A 25,183-nucleotide genomic window follows, 5' to 3' on the forward strand; every position below is an offset into this window, starting at 1 on the left:
AGTCATGATCAACAGTGTTTCCAAATGCGCTTGGAAATACACTGACAATGTATCTCCTTGGAGCTTGATATTCGCCATTCATTACTAATCGGCTGACGAATTTTCCTCCTCTCACACAAATGCTCAGGATGCCCCGAAACGGTCATTCTCGGGCACATTCGACCGCCACCACAGTCACCCCAGCCTTGGCTTGCCGGATACCACTGGTCAATTAATTGGACCGATTCGAAAAACTGTTCCTACAACAGAGCTGGTTGGAGGCTCGCCCAGTGTCTGGCGCTGCACTATCAGGAGCCAATCCCTCTTAAAAGCGCCACAGGCATTTCTCGCCCAAGAAAGGCGCGTAACACGCTCATGTGACAGCCCAACGTGTCTTGGGTTAGTTCTGCCACCGAGTTTATGTCCCCGCGAGAGGAAACGTGTTCTGCCTCATATTCAGTGGAAGAGCCCCGATTCACCAAGGGAAGGGAGAGGAGGGCGACCCCAGCAACCCGGGCACCTAGGGAGCAGGGGACAGACCAGTCCAGCCTACCCGAGGCCGGCGGGCAGCTCCGCAACAGCTCCCCCCCGGAAGTTTTGAGTCTCTGGTTATAAGATCTGGGAGTCACCTTGACCCTCCCAGAGACGAGGGGGAAAGTTAGCCCGGGCAGGAGGCAAGGGTGGGCGAAACCAAAAGAGAGCACTTTCGCGAACGAGATTCGCCGTCACGTTTCACTGTTTTCAGGGCAGCCGGAGACGGAGTTGAAGGGTGGCAAGAGCAGGTGGCCGGACTCCGCCCACCACCACGCTTCCCCTCCTTCGGCTCGCACGCTTCGCTCCTCCGTGGGGTCCCGCCTCCTGGGCGCGCGCGAAGAGTTGAGGCGAGAGGCATTCTCGGGATTGTAGTCCCAGCGCGGGGAGCCAGCTAAGGAGAAGCAGCTCTGGCCTACATTCCCCATGGTGCCATGCGGCGCTGACCGCTCCCGGATGTGTGCCTGGCGCCGGAAGAGAAGACGGCCCCCCTCTCTCGGCCCGGCCATCTTGTGGGAAGAGCTGTAGCAGGCGCTCTTGGCTCGGCGCGGCCCGCTGCAATCCGTGGAGGAACGCGCCGCCGAGCCACCATCATGCCTGGGCACCTACAGGAAGGCTTCGGCTGCGTGGTCACCAACCGATTCGACCAGTTATTTGACGACGAATCGGACCCCTTCGAGGTGCTGAAGGCAGCAGAGAACAAGAAAAAAGAAGCCGGCGGGGGCGGCGTTGGGGGCCCCGGGGCCAAGAGCGCAGCTCAGGCCGCGGCCCAGACCAACTCCAACGCGGCAGGCAAACAGCTGCGTAAAGAGTCCCAGAAAGACCGCAAAAACCCGCTGCCTCCCAACGTTGGCGTGGTTGACAAGAAAGAGGAGACGCAGCCGCCCGTGGCGCTCAAGAAAGAAGGTAAAGCTGGGGTGCGAAGGTGCAGGAGCCCCGGGATGGAGGGAAGGAGCGAAGGGACTTGGGGCTGCCACTTGCTTCCAAGCACCAAGGGTCCGCGGGAGAATTTGCCGCCGATTTCCGCGCGCGAATAAAAGCCAGGCTCTGCGCAGGTGCTGGGAGCTTGGTACCCTCAAGTTGAAGCCACCGCCTGCACGGTTCCCGGAGCCACCTCCTTCCCGCCCTGGGCTCCGTGCGGAGGAGCGAGGTCGGGCGATGAGCCGCTGCGGCTCGAGCCGGCTCGGGGTCCAGGGAGGCTGCTGCCTTCCCGCCCGGGTCCTCGGCGGGCGAGCGCGTGGACCGAGGCGCGGCGCGGCGCGGCGGGCCACTTGCCGAAGCGCTCGGCACTTAGGGGATGCGGAGCGGAGCCGCCTGCGCGTGCACCTCTCAGGTGCTCGGGTCTGGTTTAGGCTCCTGTCCTGCCATCTTGTCCCACGATGGCGCAGGCCACCCCAGTGAAGGGCCGGGGGTCGGAGCTTACTCCTGAGCTGTGCCTGAGCCGGAGGCTGTCGGGGGAGCCACATGGGCTTTACGGCCCCCCACCCCTCCACAACCAGGATCTTGGTATATAACTTGCTGGAGTGAGATAAGATGTGCAGGAGAGGAATTTGGCCGCATGCGGTTAAGCAGAAGCGGGGATTCTGTGTGGAGACTGTGGTTATGGCAGGAAGTCCTGAGGCTCGTCCTTGGGCCGCGGTCCTTTCTCCCGACTCCCCGTGGCTCAGTGTTTTGGGGGGTCGGGCCTGGGCCTCGTGGCGGAAAGGAGTGCAGAGGCTGTCAGAGCGCTCGCCGCGGCAGATTCTCCGTCTGCCGCTTATTCTCCACGTGTGCGTGAAGCGTGGTCAGGATTTCACTGGCGGCTAATAGCTGCGTTCCAGGCGCCGTGTGTTGTCAGAGTTGGCCTGACTTTTGCAGCCTCAGTCGTTACTGACTATGAAAAAGTAAAAACTATTGGGGGTAAGAAAGTGTGCGATCGCTTTGAAATTGCCTTCCTGTAGTTGAAATTACGCCTCACTGCCACGTGCTCCTGAAAGGACCTATTTCTCTTACACATTCATATAGCATGCAACTAACTTAACAAATCAAAATAATTTACAGTGATCGGCTTTGTGTGCGTGTTTTTTTTTTTTTTTTTTTTTTTTTTTTGAGAGCTGCTGTGAGGCTCAGACTGAAGAAGCTGGGACCAGTGTGGTGAATAAAACAATTCTTGTGTTAAAATTACAAGTTTGCAGCAGCGTAGTTGGAGTGTTAGAAAGCATGTGTACGTCATTTAATTTCTGTTGACTACCACTGCCTTGTGTGATTATTTAAACAGTGCTTGAGTTTACCCTCCTGATCATAGTGATTCAAAGAAAAGTTCGTGGAAAAAAAGTGAGTCTAAAGCATAAAGTCTATGCTGTACCAGATAGATGTATGTGTTCACTCTTTTGAATGTTCAAAATTTGAAGCATGCTTTTAAATGCCTTAGTTCCTTTGAGCATGAAGCCCATTTAGAAAATGAAGTCTTAACTGGAAATTAACCTTGTAAGTTTCAAATGGAGAGAATTATTTCATAAATTTTTAACCAGGACTGAGTTAGCAAACTCAGTTAGCAAACTGCTGTGCAGTAAGACATTGTTTCCTTGAGGAAACGATTTTGTGTTAGATACCAACATTTTTCCTTAGGTCGGTATTTCAGAACATTCCTAACCTGAAGTTGCATGAATGGAGTATAATTAAACACAAGGGACTACAACCTGTCAATCCATGTTCCATGTATTAGGGATAGATAGGCCTGTGAACAGAGTCCCTGCCTCTTACTACTGGCAAGTTGTTAACTCCAGTTTTGTTCTGTGCCATTAGTAATCGGTCCTGACACAGTGCTAGATGTACTTTAGCTACATGTTCAATGTTGATTTTGTAGTTGGAAGAACTTGAGAATTGATTCAGCAAAGTCACTGAGGTTGTAGACCAGGTTTTTTTTTTTAAATAATAGTCTGGAATCTAGTGCAGTTAGTGGGCTTGCAGGTATGTATTAATGTATCAGAAGAAACTTTTTTTAAAAAAAAATACCAATTATTTCGCGTTAGATGAGCCTATTTAAATTTTTCTAGATCCTGCAAGATAGTATTGGGTGGGGAAGCAAGTTGTTAATTGGGTGCATTTGGCTTGGATAGCCTGGGAATTGGTTCTATAGCTCCACCCCAATACATTATGCCTCTGATGACATTTATTTAAGTGCCTCAGTGTAAGGTCTGACATTTGTGGTCTATTCTGAGAGTTTATAGGGAATGAACCTTAACATTTTAATAACCAGATTGATAATTTAGTGTTTGGTAACAGGCTGCTAAATGATTGGGTATGCCCTGATTGTGTTCCACTTTCTTAGAAAGAACCCAAGAGAAATAACTTCAGATTTTGTAAAACCAATTTCTTAACTGCTTTTTGACTTTGTCAGAAATTGTGGTTTGGTAATTTCAGCATACCTGAAATTTCAGTCATGAATTTAGCCATCAATCTGTTTATCCTAAGGTCACCAATAATTCATGTTGGTTTGGACTTAAGGCATTAACAGGAAAAAAAACAGTATGGGGGTAGGAAATCAGTAACTAATTCAGATATCTTCCATAGTTTCTGATAATACTGCTTCTGTGTATAAATGTGGTTTTATAAAGATTTTTTGAAAACAAACATACGTGTTAGAGTAAACCTAAAAACAGACTTTCTCCATTCATATTGATAAATAAGCTATTTTCCTAGTGGTTACATGAGAATTTTTTTTTTTAGCTAGGTGTCTAGTGTAGATGTTTGTGCACGCTTTTCATGTATTAGATATTTACAGAAGATAGTACTTTTCTGGTTAAATAACTATTTTAGATGGTGGATTTTTTTAAATAACATTAAATACCATTTGTTTTCCTTTCAGTGTGTAATTTCATAGAATTATGGGTCTTTTTACTCAATTTTTTTTCAGATTATATAGACTAAAATAGCACGACTTTTTTTTTGGTTGATTTAATTGGTTACTTATGAATGACTGTTGGTATTATTTTCTTTGATACTTTAAAGCCAAAATGTATCTCTGGTCTACAGTTTCTTTAAATTATCAATAGGCTGACATCTTGAAAAAGGTGAGGCGGAATGACTGCTCAAATGACTTCAAGACAGTTATAGAGAATGCTTTAATGTGGGAAGATAACTTGGCAAACTAAATAGAAGTTCACAACAAACTTTGTTTTTAAGAATTTCCCTAAAATACTTTGTTACACATTAGGAATGGTTGGTGTTTGCTTTTTCCAATGGGAAATGCTAGTTAGTGGACTGAAAAAGTAGCACTGTGGTTTTTGGATAGCCTAGGACTAAACTTTTTGTATTGCAGAGATAATTTGCTTATACAGGTTATCTAATGTTCTAGGAATAAGACGTGTTGGGAGAAGACCTGATCAACAGCTTCAAGGTGAAGGGAAAATAATTGATAGAAGACCAGAAAGGCGACCACCTCGTGAAAGAAGATTTGAAAAGCCACTAGAAGAAAAGGGTGAAGGAGGAGAGTTTTCAGTTGATAGGTAAGATTTCTTTTTTAGAAAAAGTCTTTTCATGCTTTGTCAATGCATAGTCCTATATTAACACAAAGCTGTCACTTGGGCATCATTGCCAGGTAGCAGAGAGGCTGATCGCATTTACCAGTTTCTGAGGTATCTGAGTATATTGTTATCCTCAGACCTTTGGATAACAGTCCAGACTTAGATTTCTAATGAGGCAGTTTCAGTTGAATTGATGGCCACTGTCATTTCTTTGCTCTCCCCAGATTTTGACTTAAAAGAAAAATGCTCTTTAAATAGTAAAAAAGGTTATTCATTCTGCAGGTTAGTTGTGCTTAATTTAGTTTTTAAATGTATTGGAGAATAATCGTGTTACTTGATTATAATCAGTGAATAATAGTGAAAACTAGTAGTTATGCACTAGTAGTAATGCTTTGGAGCAGGGGTCGGGAATGGCCAACTTTTGGGCTGTGTGAAGTGTAAGAAATTATTCGGTTTGGTCTTGCCAAGGCAACTGCAAGTGGGACTTGAAATTCAGGAACTTTTGCAGGCTAATTTTTTTAAGTTGATAATTTTGTATGACCTGAGAGTGATGTTATAAACATACAAAAGGCCCTTGGCAGAAAAAAAGGTTCCCTACCCCTGTGAGGATTCCAAAAACAGTTTTCTTCTGAGAATGGGAGCTTCCTGGTTCTGATTTCCTTTATGTGTTTAGAAATAGACTAGAATTTTCTAAAGCATGTCTTTAACTGATGATTTATGAGCCAGTAAATATGTGTTTTTGAGTGCTTGAATAGATTTCTCTTACTCCTTTTTTTGGAAACCATGGAAATCTAAATTTTTAAATTTTGTATTGTAGGCCTATAATTGACCGACCTATCCGAGGCCGTGGTGGTCTAGGAAGAGGTCGAGGAGGCCGTGGACGTGGAATGGGCCGAGGAGATGGATTTGATTCTCGTGGCAAACGTGAATTTGACAGGCATAGTGGAAGTGATAGATCGTAAGTCTTAGATTGGTTTTTATTTTATGTTTATATTTTAATGCATTTATTTAATAAACAAAATTTGAATTTCTAGAACTAAAGAGTATTATGTTAACTCAGTTTTGTTAGTTCTTTTTCACATTACAGTGGTCTGAAGCACGAGGACAAACGTGGAGGTAGCGGATCTCACAACTGGGGAACTGTCAAAGATGAATTAACGTTGGTATTCCGATTTTTTTAATAAAATTGATCCTAAACTAATCTAGAGTCTTAACCTATACATTTATTAAATTTTGTTCCTGGAACAAGAATGGATGTTCTTATTTCAGAGATATTGTCTTAAAAGACAATGCCTTATGGGATAGATTTGGGTTACAGTATATCAAATGAGCAATTATTCTATACTTCTGTATACTTGTATATGTTACTAATTTTTTTTCATGTGAATATAAAGCTTTTCTTGATATTTTACATTGAAGTTACTTGAGGATTCTAATGATTTCCTTTGTGTCTGTAATAGTTACTTTTCCAGCTGCTTACATTCTGGTTCTTGTTAACTTGTGAATAAGCCTGTGAATCACCAGTAGTTGATGTTGTTTTCTCTTAGAGCTGTACTGGGGAATAAATTTAGTAGGAAAAGACAAAAGATTATGAAGTTTTTAATTGTTACGAAGAACTCTTTGGCTACACGTAAATGGATCTAGATGCTTTTCTTTTTCTTTTCTTTCCTTAGAGAGTCCCCAAAATACATTCAGAAACAAATATCTTATAATTGCAGTGACTTGGATCAATCAAATGTGACTGAGGAAACACCTGAAGGTGAAGAACATCCAGTGGCAGACACTGAAAATAAGTAAGTGGTTTTGATGTAGCAGTGATGCTTCAGCAGTGAACACAGTTTGGGATTTTACTAGTAAGATGTCATTGACTTCATGTGATTTGATGCATTTTTGACAAGAGACTTATTCAAGTACTGTTTAGAAGGCTGCTTCACACATATATACATTTGTCATTAATGGCTTGGAAAATGAAACATTCTAATATGACTCTTTCTATTTGGTCATTTTACCATTGTCATACATCTTTAAAAGTCAAGAATATACAAAGTTTAGTAAAACAGGTTAGCCCTTCTGGAGTAAGGTGCCATGCATTTGACCTGATTCCCTTATTGAGTAACTGTCTTGTTCTCAGGTATCATAGGTGGGAACAGGAAAATAGTGTTGGAAGTTTCTAAAATGTTGATACGTTGTTAGAGAATATCAAATTTGTATCTCATAGAGTTTTTTGACATTTTACAATGGCAAATTGTGGGGCCGGCGCTGTGGCTCACTTGGTTAATCCTCCACCTGAGGTGCCAACATCCCATATGGACGCCGGGTTCTAGTCCTGGTTGCGCCTCTTTCAGTCCAGCTCTCTGCTGTGGCCCAGGAGCGCAGTGGAGGATGGCCCAAGTGCTTGGGCCCCTGCACCTGCACAGGAGACCAGGAGGAAGCACCTGGCTTCTGGCTTCAGATTGGTGCAGCACTGGCCGTGGCGGCCATTTGGGGGGTGAACCAACAGAGGGAAGACCTTTCTCTGTCTCTCTCACTGTCTATGACTCTACCTGTCAAATAAAAAGAAAAAAAAAAGGCAAATTGTAAGACAGTTTATTTTTTAAAGGTATTATCCTTTTTATTCAGTAATTTAAAAAAATTACTTGCTGTTTGGTCTCGCACATGCCCTAACTTGGCAGGTGATGTTATGCTTAAAATGCACACAGGTATTTCTAGCCAATCAATAGCCATAGTGTAGTTTACATGAGATCTGAGGGCATGGAGCTTAAAACTAAAAATTAATTTCATCTCTTTCCAACAGCATAAAATTTGGAACATAGTATTACTGACTTTCTTTTAAAAAGATTTATTTATTTATTTGAAAGGCAGAGATACAAGGAGGGAGAGATCTTCCATCTGCTAGTTCCCTTCCAAAATGGCCACAACAGCCAGGGCTGGGCTAGGCAGGAGCCAGGAGCTTCATCTGGGTCTCCCACATGAGTGCAGGGTCCCAAGCACTTGGACCATCATCCTCCATTGCTTTCCCAGGCACATTAGCAGGGAACTGGAGTGTCCTTATGGGATGCCAGTGCTGTAGATGGTGGTTTAACTTGCTGAGACACAGCACTGGCCCCACCATCTTGTTTTAAAATGTGTGAGGAACCAAAGATCAGAATGTGTTATTAGTTCATTAGCTTTGTTTTTCTGGGTTAGGTAGAATACCTTATTTAAAGTTTTTATTTTTCCAAAGGTAAGAGATTTAAGCTGAAAAATTGCATAAATGTTCCTTGTAGTTTTTTTTTTTTTTTTTTTCTTTTGACAGGCAGAATGGACAGTGAGAGTGAGAGAAAGAGAAAGGTCTTCCTTTGCCTTTGGTTCACCCTCCAATGGCCGCCGCGGCCGGTGCGCTGCGGCCAGCGCACCGCGCTGATCCGGAGCCAGGAGCCAGGAGCCAGGTGCTTTTCCTGGTCTCCCATGGGGTGCAGGGCCCAAGCACTTGGGCCATCCTCCACTGCACTCCCTGGCCACAGCAGAGAGCTGGCCTGGAAGAGGGGCAACCGGGACAGAATCCGGCGCCCTGACCGGGACTAGAACCCGGTGTGCTGGTGCCGCTAGGCGGAGGATTAGCCTATGAGCCGCGGCGCTGGCCTCCTTGTAGTTTTAATCAGCCCAGGTGGAAGTTATATGCTACTTATTTGTTAAATCATGGTTTAAAGTCTTGGATTTACATTTATTTAGGGCTTTGATTTTGCTTTGAACTTTTTGTATTTAGTTAGAACACGAGTATGTCTGTATGAGGTGCTTTTTTTTTTTTTTTTAATATTCATTTACTTGAGAGACATAGTTACCAACTGAGAAGGACAGAGAAGTCCTCCATCTGCTGGTTCACTCCCCAAAAGGCTGTAATGGCTGTAGCTGAGCCAATCCGAAGTCAGGAGCCGAGAGCCATGCAGTTGTAGGCCATCCTCCACTGCTTTCCCAGGCCACCAACAGGGAGCTAGGTGGGAAGAAAATCCTCTCTACTAGCTATTTTTAAATACATGGTTATTGCCTTATTTTTTTTTAAGATCTATTTATTTATTTGAAAGAGTTACACAGAGAGGGGAGAGGCAGAGAGAGAGAAAGAGAGGTCTTCCATCCGCTGGTTCACTCCCCAGTTGGCCGCAACAGCCGAAGCTGTGCTAATCCGAAGCCAGAAGCCAGGAATTTCTTCCGGTCTCCCACACAGGAGCAGGGGCCCAAGTACTTAGGCCATCTTTTACTGCTTTCTCAGGCCATAGCAGAGAATTGGATGGGAAGTGGAGCCGCCTGGTCTCCAACCAGTGCCCATATGAGATGCCGGTATTGCAGGTGACGGCTTTACCTGCTACACCACAGCGCCGGCCCCATGGTTGTTGTCAATCATAGTAACCCTACTGTACTATAGGAACACTAGAAATTATCCCTCCTATACCTGTTAAACACCCTTTCTCTGTCTTCCCTCTCCGTTCTCTTTCTAGCCTCTGAAAACCACTATTCTACTCTCCACTTTTAGCTTCCACATATAAGTGTTAACAAGGATATTTGTCTTTCTGTGCCTGACTTGACTTCATTTAGCATGTCTTCCAGCTCCATCTTTGTTGGTATGAAAGGAAGGATTTCCTTTTTTTTTATGGCTGAGTAGTATTCCATTTATCCATTTTCTTCATCCATTCACCTGTTCATGGGCACCTAAGATAATTCTGTAACTTGGCTGTTGTGAATAGTGTTGCAGAAAACGTGAGGGTACAGCTATCTCTTCAATATACTGATTTTGTTTCTTTTTGAATTGCTGAACCCTATGGAGTTCTACCTCTAGCTTTATAAGGAACCTGCATATTGTTGCTTTCCGTAATAGCTGTAGGAATTGAATTCCCACCAATGATGTGTGAGAGCCCCCATTCTATGGATCCTCTCCTGTAGTTATTTTTTGTCTTTGGATGATAGCTATTCTGACTGGGATGAGATGTTGTCTCATTGTGGTTTTGTTTTACAGTTCCCTGATGGTTAGTGTTAAGCATTTTTTTTTTTTTGTCAGATTATTTGCCTGGGTTTTAATGATTCGGTGTTTTGTTTTGCTGTTTGAATTTTTTATATATTCTGGATGTAAATGCCTTGTCATGGGTAGTTTACTCTTAGGTCTCCCATTCTATACATTATCTCTTCACTGTTGATTTCCTTTGTGTGTATAAGCTTTTTATTTTGATGTAATCCTATTTCTCAGTTTTTGCTTTTGCCATTGTTTTTCGGGTCATATCCAAAGTATTTTTTCCTAGATCACTGTTCTGAAACATTTCCTGTTTTCTTCTAGTACTTGCAGTTTTGGGTCTTACATTTAAGTCTGATCTGTTTTGAATTAATCTTTGTGTGTGGTGAGAGATGGTACCAGCTTCATTCTCCTGAATATGGATATCCAGTTTTACCAGCACCATTTTTTGGAAGAGACTGTCCATTCTTTACTGTACAAAGTATGGTCTTGGTGCTTTTATCAAAAATCAGCTAAAAATATGTGGGTTTATTTGGGTTCCCTGCTTCATTAGTGTATGTGTCTGTTTTTATGTAGGGCAGTGATAATTACAGAACAAACTGAAAGCAACTAAGGAGCGGATGCTCTTTAAAAAGTTTTCTGTTCTCCAGGCAGAATGGGTGAACCACTGTAAATGGTGGGAGGGAGAATCATTACATGGGTTTGTTTGGCTACGGGAAAATGATTGACTATCAGATAGTAGATACAAATATTTGTTACTCGGAGGTGATGTTTTGCACTTGGTAACATTCATTTATGAGTCTTCATGGAAGCCTAATTTTGTGTGGGAACCTAACTGATCAGTTGTGATTGGTGAGTTAGTGACTGCTATGTAAGCATTTTTGGGCACCAGTAGTACCAAATGTAACACTTTTTTTTTGAGATAAAATTTGTCAAGAGAGAGCTATTTGCACTTCTAAGGCTAACCAAATCACCTGCTATGTTTGGAAAGAAGCAGGGCTCCCAAAATAGTAAATGAGTTGTTTGATGAAAGTTGGAAATTGAAATCAGACTAAAATAGTGGATTCTCAGACCTGTGCATTGTTTCTGTAAATAGAGTAAAAGTTAATATTGAGTAGTTAACTACCTTGAGAATTACATTTGTTTGTAATTAATTTGCTATTAAAAATTGAAGCCAGTGTTTTTTGTGGGCAGTTTGATTAATCTGTTCTTAGACAAATTAACTTGCCATTTTGTGTATGAGGATACTTCAGAAAGAACAGTGGAATTAAGACATAACTTGTGGCCCAGTGTGTTAACCACTGCTTGTGATGCTGGCATCCCATATGAGTGCTGGTTCATGTACTGCCCACTTCATTTATCCATCCAGCTTCTTCTTAGTGTGCCTGGGAAGGCGGTGGAAGATGGCCCAAGTGGTTGGACCCTTGCCACCCACATGGGAGACCCAAATGGAGTTACAGGCTCCTGGCTTCAGCCTAGCCCAGCCCTGGCCATTGCGGCCATTTGGAGAGTTATGGATGACAGATGGGAAATCTTTCTTTCTCTAACTCTGCTTTTCAATGAATCTTTAAGAGAAGCTTATTTTAATGTACAAATTGAAATCTATGCATGGTTTTTTCATAATAGGCATTTTCTGAGAACTTGGAAGATTTATTTGTAGGATTTGTAGAAATACCATTTTTGTTTTGGTTTGTCTTAAGTGCTACTTGCCGAAATAAAGGATAGAGGAATAGTTTATTTTACATTTTAGAATATGAAATCTGGTTGGTCTTCAGGCATTCTGGATGAAATACCTTAAGTCCTATGTGAGTATCGTGAAAACTTAAGTGTTTTAGGAGGAGACAGGTCAAGGATTTTAATTACATAAGCAGGTACAGTTTTTAAATTAGTTTGATTTTAAGAAATGTACATTAAAGGATTGGTAAGACCAATTATAGTTATGTTACTGATGAGTTTTGAAAAAAATTACATATTCCTCAGTTATCTATACTTCAAATCAACAGCTGCTGAATTCTTGGATTCTGTTAACAGCTATAGAAAAAACTGTGATACTCCCATCCTTGGATAATTTTTCTGTAAATATTACCAACCAGTCAAGTTAACTTCTTACAGCTGTAAATTTGAAATACTAATGTAAATCATACAAGTCCTCTACCAGGTATAAATTTAAAACATCTTTTCACAGGGAAAACGAAGTGGAAGAGGTAAAGGAAGAGGGTCCAAAAGAGATGACTTTGGATGAGTGGAAAGCAATTCAGAATAAAGACCGGGCAAAAGTAGAATTTAATATCCGAAAACCAAATGAAGGTGCTGATGGGCAATGGAAGAAAGGATTTGTTCTTCATAAATCAAAGAGTGAAGAGGTAAACTTTAAGTTTGGTGGTGTTTGACAATATTCAGGTGTGACTTAAATTGTATGCATAAATTTTGTATGAAGTTTCCCAAGGATAATAGGGTTAATTAAAAAAGTTGATGGAAAATGGAATTAACAGACATAATTCCTGTGAATGTTTTTAAGACTTCCGATCTGAAGCCGGGAGCCAGGTGCTTCTTCCTGGTCTCCCACGTGGGTGCAGGGGCCCAAGAACGTGGCCCATCCTCTACTGCTTTCCCAGGCCATAGCAGAGAGCTGGATCAGAAGTGGAGCAGCTGGCACAGATACGGGCACCCATATGGGATGCCAGAGTCACAGGTGGCAGATTAACCTGCATCACAATGCCAGCCCTCTTTTAGTTTTCTGAATTAAAGAATGGCTTTAGAATAAACGTGGAAATATTAGAATACTTTTTTTTTTTTAAAAAAAAGCTTTATTTACTTGAAAGACAGATTTAGGTCTCCCATCCATTGGTTCACTCCCAGATGGCTGCAGTAGCCAGGGCTGGGCCAGGCTGAAGCCAGAACCAGTAACTTCTTCCGGTCTCTTATGTGGGTGGCAGGGCCCCAAGCACTTGTGCCATTGTCCAGTGCTTTCCCAGGCACATAAGCAGGGAGCTGAATGTAAAGTGGAGCAGTTGGGACACAAACCTGTGCCCATACCTGCTACACTATAACACTAGGCCCTTTTCTTACTTAAGTCTTTGGAGATGAAGTTGTTAGTGTGTCTGAGTAAGACAAAACAATTTCTGGTTGAGGAATCATGAACGTTCTTGGAGAAATTGTTCACTTGAACTGTATAGATTTATATAAGAAGATTTGCCTGGCCTCCTGTTAGACAGTTTTTTGTTAGGCTTTGGGGTTCTGACTGGACTTTCCCTGAATGAATACCATATACACATAAAATTCTAGTTGCAATTTGGGTAATTCCATTAATACCCTGAAGTGTCTTGCCCTTTTTTTTTCTTTTTAAGTCTAAGGTTTATTGATTAAATCATCTGAAAAGCAGAGATAGATCTTCCATCTGCAGATTGATTTCTCAAAAGTTCACAACAGCTGAGGTTGAAGCCAGGAGCCAGGAATTCCATCCAGGTTTCCCACATGGGTGGCAGGAATTCAAGTACTTGAGCCATCAGTCTCTGCTTCCCAGGCACATCAACAGGAAGCTGGATGAGGAGCAGAATAGCTAGAATTTGAACTGGCAGAGATGTAAGCATCTCAAGTAGAAGTTTAACTCACTGCACCATAATGCTCACCTAGTGCCCCGAAGTCTCTTGGTGGTGGTGTGTTTCATACCTTGGTATCCTATCTTCTATATTTTACATTGAGCTTCCCAAAAATAACTAAAGTGTTCCCCTCTTATCCGTGGTTTTGCTTTCTGCAATTTCAGTTACCCACAGTCAACTGAGGCCTGAAAATAATAAATGGAAAATACCAGAAATACTGTAATACATAAATTTAAATAGCATGCCATCATCAGTAGCCTAATCAAATCTCGTGCTGGCCTGCTTTCTCCCACCTAATGTGTGAATCATTCCTTTGGCCAGGCTATCCACACCGTATGCACTGCCTATCCATTAGTCACTTAAGTAGCTTGTGTGTAGTAACATGTATTATGTATAGGGCTTGATATTACCTAAGATTTCTGACAGCCACTAGGGAGGTCTTAGAATCTATTCTCTGTGGATCAGTGGAGACTAGTATACAAGGCAGTTTTTATCAGAGATGTTTGAAAATGTGGTTCTGAATAAAAAGATATCTTCATTCGCAAAACACTTTTATATGCTTGGGCCTTTAAAATGTGTGGCTTTGTGGTATGTATCCTTGTTTACATTTGGCCTATGTGGCATTGTCATTTGAATAATCAAATCTTCAAGTTTTGTGTTTAGCACTTTGGTTCCCTGAAATATCTTGTTTCTCATGATAAACGTAAAGTACTTAGGGGAAAGAAACCTTAACTGCTTCAGAAATGGAGGACTGAGGTCAGACTTCTGTTCACTTGTTATACTCTAGATGCTCTCAAAAGTAACTGCTCTAGAAGTAATATTTGCCAATCTATCCTAGCCTTGAATGTTAGGGATGTGTTCTGAACCTTCAGACTTCCTCTTACTGCAGTAATACCTTCCAGGTATTTCAGTAGGGTGTTACTGTATGCTCTTTTTGCTTCTAGGTTCTAAGTTTGATAGTTAATTGGCATAATTTGTTTGAAATAGCCAATATTTAAAACATAGACAACAATATACATTTGTTTCTTGGTTCCTTTAAACTTAATATTAGAATCTATCACCTTTCTGTTTTTGTTTTTTAAGATTTACTATTTGAAAGGCAGAGTTAAAGAGAGGCAGGGCAGAGAGAGAGAAAGAGACACACACACACACACACAGACAAACACAAACACACAGAGGTGTCTTCCATCCACTGGTTCACTCCCCAGATGGCTGCATTGGCTAGAGCTGGGCCTATCCAAAGCCAGGAGCTTCTTCCAGGTTTCCTCACGCAGATGCAGGGGCCCAAGGACTTAGACTATCTTCCTCTTTCTCAGGCCATAGCAGAGCGCGGGATTGGAAGTGGAGCAACCGGGATTCGAACCAGTGCCCATGTGAGATGCTGGCACCGCAGGCGGTAGCTTTATCTGCTACGCCACAGTGCTGTCCCCTATTTATTTAAAAAAAAAATTTTTTTTAAATCTTGAAAGAGTTACAGAAACAGGGAGAGTCAAAGATATGCCGTCCTCTGATTCAACTCCCCAGATGGCTACAGTGGCCAAGGGAGGGCCATGGTGAAGCCAGGACCTAAGAGCTTCATTGGGGTCTCCCACTGTGTGGCAGGGCTCCATCTTGGACCCTCTGCTGCTGCTTTCCTGCATGGATTAGCAGGGAGCTGAACAAGTAGAGCAGCCAGGACACAAACCAGTGCCCATATGGGATGCTGGCGTTGCAGATGGCAATTTTACCTGCTGGGTTCAGATTTTGATTTTTTTTTTAATAGATGCTCACCCTGGTGTATTTTTACACAACCTGAGGAATCTGTACATAAAAATGTATTTTCCCAAGTCATAATTGGCAGAATGTAAAACAAGAGATTTTCTTTATAACTTTTAAAGAGATTATCATTAGTAGAAACCCTGTGTCATAGATCCAGAGGTCTGCATCAAGGAGTAAACATTGGAATCTTAATATGAAGAGCATATTTATAATGTTCATCCAGGCTTCCCTGCTGAAGATGACAATGTAGGTATGGGATGGAGACCAGCCAGTTTGGGTTAATTGTGATTATTTTTAGTTAAGGACTGCTGATAACACTTGGAATTTAAGGCTAGAGAAATTTGAGAGAGAAGGTGAAGGGAATTCTTCCTCCAGGGTCACTTTAGCTGAGCCCAAATCTTACTAATTACCTACAGAGATGTTGATTTATTTTTTTCCCACAAGTTTCCCACAGTTTGGATTTTTAAATTTATTTTTAGGAGAAAGTTCATCTATTAGTTAAAGTTCCCTATTAATTACTCAGTGGCCTTCACTTAACGTTTTAGGCTCATGCTGAAGACTCTGTTATGGACCATCATTTCCGGAAGCCAGCAAATGATATAACGTCTCAGCTGGAGATCAATTTTGGAGACCTAGGCCGCCCAGGACGTGGTGGCAGGGGAGGGCGAGGTGGACGTGGGCGTGGTGGACGTCCGAACCGTGGCAGCAGGACTGACAAGGTGATTTTAAGACTAATTTTCCCCTTTTATGTAATTTAGAGACCTTTTCTGGTAAATCACTGGCTGATTTCTTTTGAGGGTATAAAAGGTAGAAAAGGTAACCATGCCCTCTAGAAACTAGAGTTTAGATTATAATTTTGTTTAAAGCACTTAAATGACCATTTTACAGAAGAGAAGATTCGATACAGGGAATCACGTTAACTTGGCTTTCGCGAAGTTCTTCCGGAAATACAATCTATTACTTTGATCATTATTTACTGTTTTTTTTTTTTTTTATGTCTCTGCTTAACATAACCATGTGTCCTTTGTATAATTACTTTTGTGACACATGATTATTGGTCTTGTTGATTTTATTTTTTGAAGATTTACTTTTATTTATTTGAAAGTCAGAGCTACACAGAGAAGGAAAGGCAGAGAGAGAGAGGTCTTCCATTCCGCTCGTTCACTCCCCAAATTACCGAAATGGCCAGAGCTGAGCTGATCTGAAGCCAGGAGCCTCCTCCTTGTATCCCACGCGGTGAAGGGGCCCAAGGAGTTGAGCCATCCTCCACTGCTTTCCCAGGCCATAGCAGAGAGCCAGATCAGAAGTGGAGCAGCCAGGATGTAAACCGGCTCTCATATGGGATGCTGGTGCTGTAAGCCGGGGCTTTAACCTGCTGTGCCACAGCACTGGCTCTTGTTCTTGATTCCTCACTAGATTTCTTCTGTCCGAGCTGGGATTTTGCTTTTGTCCTTACTTAATGTAATATCTCCAATGCCTTCTGCAGTGTGTGGCTCAGAGCAGTGTATTTTTTATTAAAATTTTTTTAAACGACATAAAAATTGTATATATTTATGGGATACTGTGTGGTGTTTTGTTACATGTATGCATTGTATAATGTCCAGTCAGGGTAAATATATTTTTTTAAAAGATTTTATTCATTTATTTGAGAGGTAGAGTTAGACAGTAAGAGGGAGAGACAGAAAGGTCTTCCTTCTGTTGGTTTACTCCCCAAATGGCCACAGTGGCTGGATTGGCGCCGATCTGAAGCCAGGAGCCAGGAGCTTCTTCCTAGTCTCCCAAGCGGGTGCAGGGGCCCAAGCATTTGGGCCATCTTCTACTGCTTTCCCAGGCCACAGCAGAGGGTTGGATTGGAAGAGGAGCAGCCGGGACTCGAACCGGCGCCCAAATGGGATGCTGGTGCCGCAGGCAGAATATAAACCTATTGTACCATGGTGCGAACCCCATAAATATATTTATTCTTTCAAGCATTTAAAGATAAGTTCTTCATGAAGTACTTTGGTAGATGCCCAAGTAACTTGTAGCATTGAACTCAGATCTGTCTGCTGAGGTCTGTGCTTTCAGTGACGATGTGTTGTTAAGCTAAAGTATTAAAGGTAACTTTTGAGTAATTTTTTTCTTAGGATTTAGCTTGGAAATAACTTGTAAGATCTTGAATTCTCAATATCTGATAAATTTGGAGACCCATATGCTTGATTGAGTCTTATCTGTATTTGATTATGGTGCTGACTTAAATGTTAGATTTAATGGTCATTATTAACAATGTAGTGTTATTTCGTTCTTCCTTTGACATCAGTTTTTTTTTTAAGTCAGTGTTTTGTATATGGTCCTTTTCAATACACTTGTTTTTAATTTAGTGTTTTAGGCTGTAAACAGCAGTTGGATCCCTTTCTAGCATTGTGAATGCTGCCTAAATTATTGTTAGTTGGTTTCTTAGCATGCTTTTTTTTTTTTTTTAATATTTATTTGAAAGTGTTATAGAGAGAAGGAGAGGCAGAAAGAGAGGGAGGGAGGTCTTTCATCTGCTGATTCATTTCCCAGATGGCCGCAACGGCCAGAACTGCACTGATCTTGAAGCCAGGGGCCCAAGGACTGGGCCGTCTTCCACTGCTTTTCCAGGCCACAGCAGAGAGCCTGATCAAAAGTGGAGCAGCTGGGTCTCAAACCAGTGCCCATATGGGATGCCACCACTGTAGGCGGCGGCTTAGCTTCTGCACCACAGTGCCGGCCCCAGCATGCTTTCACATGGATGCTGTTCTTAAAGCATACATGTCCCATGTAAAATCTCCATGAGTGATTTATTAGCAAACCTAAGACTGCTTGTGCTTATTACCAGAGAATTTAGAGTTTTGTAAACATAGGCACTGGCAGTATATTTTCAATATTTGAGAATTTGTGGTTAATAGAATTTACTTTTCTTTTTCAGTCAAGTGCTTCTGCTCCTGATGTGGATGACCCAGAGGCATTTCCAGCTCTGGCTTAACTGGATGCCATGACAACCCTGGTTCCTTGGTGGACCCTCCTGTTCAAAGCTTTTGCATGCATAAAGGATCCCAAACGACTAAGAAATTTAAAAAACAAACAAAAAAAAGACTGTCATTCATACCATTCACACCTAAAGACTGAATTTTATCTGTTTTGAAAATGAACTTCTCTCGCTACACAGAAGTAACAAATATGGTAGTCAGTTTTGTATTTAGAAATGTATTGGTAGCAGGGATGTTTTCATAATTTTCAGAGATTATGCATTCTTCATGAATACTTTTGTAATGCTGCTTGCAAATATGCATTTCCAAACTTGAAATATAGGTGTGAACAGTGTGTACCAGTTTAAAGCTTTCACTTCATTTGTGTTTTTTAATTAAGGATTTAGATGTTCCCCCAATTACAAACTGGTTTTAAATATTGGACATAATATTGGTTTTAATACCTGCTTTGCATTTTCACACATGGTCAACTGGGACATGTAAACTTTGATTTGTCGAATTTTATGCTGTGTGGAATACTAACTACTTTATTGTATTTTAACTTAGTTTTAATATTCTCATTTTTTTGGGGAAAAATCTTTTTTCACTTCTCATGATAGCTGTTATATATGCTATATCTTTATATACAGAAATACCAGTACTTGAACAAATTCAAAGCACATTGGTTTATTAACCCTTGCCTCCTGCATGGTTCATTAGGTTCAAATTATACCCAATTCACAATTTAAACTATATTTACTTCTAAAATGTGTGACTTTCCCATTTGAAGAACCAAACTAGACACTTTGTGATAGTTGTTTAAGATACTTATTACTGCTAGAAACAGCCTGTCAAGTGAAGTAGTTCTATGGGAGTGGGCTCTTTCCTCCCCTCACCAGGGTGGGTGGAATAAGTTGACCTGGCTAATGCATAATATTTAAACTGTTTTGTAAAATAAGTGTCTGGCCGCTTGGTATGATTTGTGTGTGTGAAAGTTCTCCAGATCAAAATGATACATTCACAATCAACAACTCTTAAATCATCCTTTGTTCTGAAGAAACCAAAGGGCACTGGCTACTATAGTGAGATGGGGGGGGTATTTTAATTTTTGGAATTTGGAATACAGACAGCTTTACTTTATAAGGTTGAAACAGCAGCACCATTCATAAAATATAAACCAAAAATCCTTTTTTCCAAATTTCCTTTATTGCTATTAATTGGTCTTAATTTTATAGATGAATGTTCCATAAAAAGTGATAATTAACTTTCCCTCTTCCACTTGGAAATTAGGTAAGTAATGGATTCCTAGAATGGGAGTATCACTTATTAAAATGTGGATAGAATGGTGAATAAACAGGTTTCCTAGGATTTTTAAATTTTCTGCCATATTTAGGTGTTAAAGTTTGGCACTCAATTTTCAGTAGTTTTCTACTTCTGAATGATAATATTCCGTTTTTAAACTGTTGGAAATTTAAACATGCCTGCAATTCAGCTGATTGGTTCTCACATATTCTAAAAGAAATTGTATAGTACAAGAGTATGCATTCGAATTTGAGTCTAGTTAGTTACCTAGTAGTCTGACATCCTAGGATGGAGGTAACTTTTTTAATGATGGATACATTTGTGCTGGTGTTTTGGATCTTATGATGTTGAGCACGTTCTGCACTGGTGCTAATGTCAAATATAATTTTATATTTACAAATATACCTGCTTCCCAGAGCAAGTATTGACCCCTCTTGAGATTGCAACATATGCACTCCTAAATCAGTGTGTTTAGACTTGGAAGTATCTAAATCATTTCCAAACATGTAACATGTTTATAAACCTTGATTGCAACAACATGATTTTAGAAAACACCTGTTAGTAAAACCTGTCAGTCATTGTTACTAGAGAATAGACAGCAATATCTGGTATGTTGCAAGCTTTCATGACAGCCTAAGCTCGAAAAAGTTGGTCCATTAGCTGTATCTGATGGGTGTAACTTTGCCTCCTAGTTCACTTTGTCAAGAGCTAAAACTGTGAACCTAATTTTCTCTTATTGGTGGGTAAAAATGAAATAAAGATTTATTTTCATGCTCACTTAAAAGCATAAAAGCAATCAAATAGGAGCCCATTTATTTTCATGTGTTTCCTGGTTTCTGACATCTGCACACCCCAAGATAATGCTGATTTAGTTTTTAAAAGTTTAAATAGATTTGATGTAGAGATTTTATTTTGCAAACCAGGCTGTCAAAATTTGTGAGAATTGCCTATAAATTTTATAATTGGGAAAGTTGAATTCTAAGGACTGGCCAGACATTGGCTTTTCTATTGGAAAATCGTATTTTGAATGAAGTTAGTCATACTAATACAAAAATAATCTTTTCATTGGTAAAAAAGAGAATCCCTTTATAATATACAGATTCCTAAAATGCTGGCTGTTTCACTGAGCTTTTTTATACCTTTAAATGGAAAGTTTAAGATGGTTTGGATTTAAATAATATGGGGATATGGTTTCTTTATTAGCTAAATATTATTTTCAAGCCTGTGGAGTTGCGAATGATTTTTTTAAGTGCGTGCCTAGGTATTAACATCTAGTTTATTTCTAATTTTTTTTTGCTTATTTATTTGAAAAACAGCATACAATTAGAAGGAGAGAAAATTTACTCCCCAAATGGCTGCAATGATTTGGGTTGGACCAGACTGAAGTCAGGATCGTGGAACTCCATCCTACTCTCTCCCACATGGGTGGCTGGGGCAGAGTACTTCAGCGTTCTTCCCGCTGCTTTCCAGGCGCATGAGCAGGGGGCGGAATCAGAGGGAGAGCAGCTGGGACTTGAACTGATGCCCATTTGGGATGCTGGTGGTGGCTTAACCCTAAGTGCCAACGTCTAGTTTCTACTCAGTTTTAAAGAATAGAAGCAGGACACATTATCCCTGGGTTTATAAATATATTTGGGACTTGCTTTTGGTATGGATTTGGAGGGAAACTTTTAAGTATTCGTTGTGATTGTGTTACTTTTTTTAAATTGCTAGACAAGGTTGCACTAAAAGAATGTTTATAGAAAAATGGAGAGAAGTCTAATTATTGTTTATTGGATTTTAAAAGTATGGAACAGCACTAGCATGTGGAAGGAACCAAGTTTTGAAAGGTTTTTGAAAAACAAATGTGAGGCTGTTAGAACCTAGCTGGACGTTGACTTCAAAGGTAAAATCATGCAGATATATAGTACCGACATGCAGCCCAGTTGCTAACCAGTACAGCAAATTCTAGGCCTCAGGTGGATGCAGTTCTGCTTTGTAAAGCTGGAGTGGAGAATGTTCAACCCTCAAAATCACTTTGGTCTGGCCTTGCCTAAGGCAACCGCAAAAATTCAATAATCTATAAAGGGCTAATTCTTTTTAAGTTGCTAATTTTGTATGGCCTTGGCAGGAAATAAAGATTCCTCACTCCTGTTCTTAAGAAAGTAGGTGCTTAAAACTGATTCTAACTCAAAACATTTGCAATTATACTGAGGTTAAGTAGTTACTGAGATTAAGTAGTTTAGCAAATCTGAATGCCAGGTCTCCAAAATTAACTGAAAGCCTGGGAAGTTACTTAAGGATGTGTTTTGCAGGGGGGTGTATCAGTAGTGTTAAAACCTAATCAGCCTTTCAGAGTCTAGTAATTGGGAAATATTTGCAAGCTGAGTTGTCTGGCTTTGTTCAGCTATGGATAGTAAGTGATAGTTTTTGGAAGTTTGGATTTGATTTCTCTGCTTAGCTATGCCCTGGTGTTAACCTTTCTCTTTAAGCCTGTTTTGAATTTTACAGTCTTTTTTATTTTTAATTTCAAATTTGGGAGTTAAGTGAGAAGTGATCGAAGGTAAGTCTTTGAAGTTGAGAAATTCAAAAAATCCGAATATAAGGGAAGCAAGGTTATGACAAACATAAGTGTAATTTCAGAAGGGTAGGGAGACTCTTAAAACCATCAAGATTTTGACCACATATGAAAGAACCAAGTCTAGATAAGTGTGAAATATGTCTAAGCATAGGGTCTGCAAACTTCACACGGTAGCCTATATTTATATGTCTAAGAAAGGCTTTGAAGAGTTAACGGTAAGGGACTACCACAAAGGAACACAGGTGTAGCCCACAAAGTCTGAAACATGGAAAATGTTTGCTACTGCCTGTTCTGATTCCCTGCTGTTACTCCTGGGTCAACATACAATCTTAAAAAAGTTTAGTTCTAGGTACAAATTAAGTCATCTTACCACATGGAAAGTTGTGAAATCAGTGATTTTAAGGCAAACTTTGACTTCCATAATCGGCAGGGGCAATATGGTTGGTAAGAGTAAAGGTGGTTTTGTTATTTTCAATTCTGAAAACTATTAAGGGAAGTATAAATCTTGTTGAAGTATTGTATACGTGATTAATGTTTAACACTTGGTACTTTTCATATCAGTGCTAAGTTCTGTTGTGCTAAATGATTTTTTTTGAGATGAGAATTATACCTATTTTATGTAGGTAAGAACAAATGTTTTAATTAGCCTCATAGTTTGAGTTGGGGCACGAATTAATGACTCCTGGAGAAGTCATTTCTTAGAGCTCGTAATATCCACTGGGCATGAGGTGGTTTTTGTACTATTGAATACTCAGTAACTGTGCGTCAGTTGTTCACTTTCAAATGGAAATGCCCTTTGCAAGTTAGAAAATAATTTACCAGATTAAATTTTGATGTGTGAGTATTTAATGTGTTAATTCAGTAATGTGTGTCCCTTTTTCTATTTGGGTGGGGAGGGTATTGCAATACTTAGTGGCTTGCATGTGTGCTCTTGGCCTTGCTCATGGGAGATACCTGGTGATGACTAGTTGGCCATTGTGATTATTTACTGGCTTCAAAATTTTTTTATGTGATTGTTTCACACTAGATGATCAAACAGTTCATAAGAATTGACCTTGCAGTGGCTTTCCTCAAATTGCCTTGTGTGTTAGTGGTTTAGAGACTTCGAAAGTGGAGGATTGATACTCTGGAGTTTGATGCTGTGTTACCAAGTAGAGAAAATGGGAAGTAGTTTATCTTTGGACAGTTGGATTGGTTTGCACCATTCCCACCTTAAATGCAGTTGTAGCTGATTTCTAGAATCAATCTAAACTCTAATTCAAAGAAATGGCATTTTTATATATTTAGAATGAGAATTCTGTATAAAATAGTCTAGGTTAACTTGGTTTTGACATTGGAATGCCCTGAGTTTAGTCAGATTGGGACAATATTCTAGTTAGCCAAAGTGTAATGTCTGAGAAGCAATTTTATTTTGGGAACTTTGATGTTTAATTTCTTGATTCACACCTGGGGTGTAATCTACAAAGAAGTGTTGCTTCATTTGGCAACCACATTCTGATGATGGTTAGACAAGCTTATGTTTAGACATTTTGTCTAAGTGCTGAGACTGCCAAGGCTTGTTTGGGGGAGAAATCACTAAATACATCTGCAAAGATGAGTGGTTTTGTTTTTCCCTGTTACGTGGCTGAACATGTTTAGGCCTTCATGATTGGTGAACTAAATAATGATATATGCCTTTTTGTTCAGAGGTAGCTGATTGGTTTGTGTTTTTCCCTGGAAATCCAGAATTTCTAGTGAAACACACTATTTGAAAAAAGTTAATTTGGTTTCAACTTTGATTTGGTGTTTTTTAGTATACTCCATACATGTTTGCTGACGCTTCAATTTAGGTGTTCATATCTAAATTAGGAACTTCTGAAGAATATATGGGAAGCCTTGATTAGATAAAGCTGTTTTTAAGGCAGATGTTCATCAGTCACTAGTCATGGGAAAAAAATATACCTAGCAGGTATGTTGTGTGTGCATCACACCGCTGTATTTTGTTCATAACAGTATACTGTACCTTTAAAGATTGAGGCATGTAGTAACTTTATCAACAAAATCCAGTAGATTAGTGTATAAACAACTGGACTGACCCCATGCATCTCTAAGCAAATGCTAGAGCTAGAAGTTACCGAAGTAGTGAAGTGCATTGGATGCTGTGTAGTGCTAGTGAAAATGACCTAACATCTAAGAAGTTCTCTTCAGGATAAGGTAGACAATTTATTAAGAAAAAGTTGTCACTGAACTATTGATTGAAGAACTAACCAACACTTCCCAGTTTGGAGAGAGCATGGATGTTTCCTCCTCCTCCAGAATCATCAATCTCTTGCTACTTAGGGTTATTAAACTTTCAAAGTAACTGCACATTGTTAAAGGAAAAGTTTTGAATTGACTGGAAGGTTGCACTTTGCAATCTATTTATAAGCAGATTAAAAATGAATGTACTTGTCAAAGTTGTCCCTGCAGCCACTCTGAAAGTTAAGCTGCTATCAATGGACCAGAGAGGGTAAATGAAAAGGGAGTTTTCTGAATGTTTACAGGAATGCAGAGGAATCCAGCCAAATTGAGTTGTATAAATAATGAGAAATGGACAAAACGTAAACAAATATTTTCTACAGCATTGTGAAAAGAGGGCAAATGGTCTTTTTTTCCCCTTTGTGATGGAATAAATAAAGTAAGGTTTCTGTTTCTAAATGAAATCTTGGAAAGTCCTATTTTCACCTTGAGAGAGAGAAATGCAAGGTGGGTGGGGAAGATTATCTCCTGGCTCCTTGGTTTGAGCCACACAGAAAAATATCCTCAGGCCACGAAAGTCATGTGTACCCGAGTTAATACAAATGTAATTGCGATTTTAGCAAGTGAAGTGAGACTGTTAAAGGAACAAGTGTTTTTGGTAATAATTGTAATAATTTTCATCCAACAGCAAAAATGCTTTTGAGGGTGGGTATTTCCTCTTGGTTACAGTTCAGGGCTTTGGGGAACAGTTTACTAAGAATCTTTATAATGATTCCTTGGGTCCATAT

At 40.4% G+C, this 25,183-nt stretch overlaps 1 protein-coding gene across 4 annotated transcripts; it reads left to right on the forward strand.

Moving 5' to 3' along the window:
- The first annotated feature begins 414 nt into the window (after positions 1-414).
- On the forward strand, positions 415-24,859 carry SERBP1 (SERPINE1 mRNA binding protein 1). 4 transcript variants are annotated; one of them, XM_002715937.5, is made up of 8 exons: positions 415-1,416; positions 4,847-4,997; positions 5,833-5,973; positions 6,085-6,174; positions 6,689-6,808; positions 12,179-12,356; positions 15,896-16,069; positions 18,277-24,859. In XM_002715937.5, the coding sequence occupies exons 1-8, from the start codon at positions 1,104-1,106 to the stop codon at positions 18,331-18,333; spliced, it is 1,224 nt and encodes a 407-aa protein (XP_002715983.1). In that variant the 5' UTR covers positions 415-1,103; the 3' UTR covers positions 18,334-24,859. The 4 variants fall into 4 exon arrangements, with proteins under 4 accessions (XP_002715983.1, XP_002715982.1, XP_002715981.1 ...); XM_002715936.5 differs by having other exon boundaries at positions 6,734-6,808; XM_002715935.5 differs by having other exon boundaries at positions 6,103-6,174.
- The last annotated feature ends 324 nt before the right edge of the window (positions 24,860-25,183 follow it).

This window comes from Oryctolagus cuniculus, chromosome 7 (assembly GCF_964237555.1).
Source record: "Oryctolagus cuniculus chromosome 7, mOryCun1.1, whole genome shotgun sequence".
NCBI classification, from domain to species: domain Eukaryota; kingdom Metazoa; phylum Chordata; class Mammalia; order Lagomorpha; family Leporidae; genus Oryctolagus; species Oryctolagus cuniculus.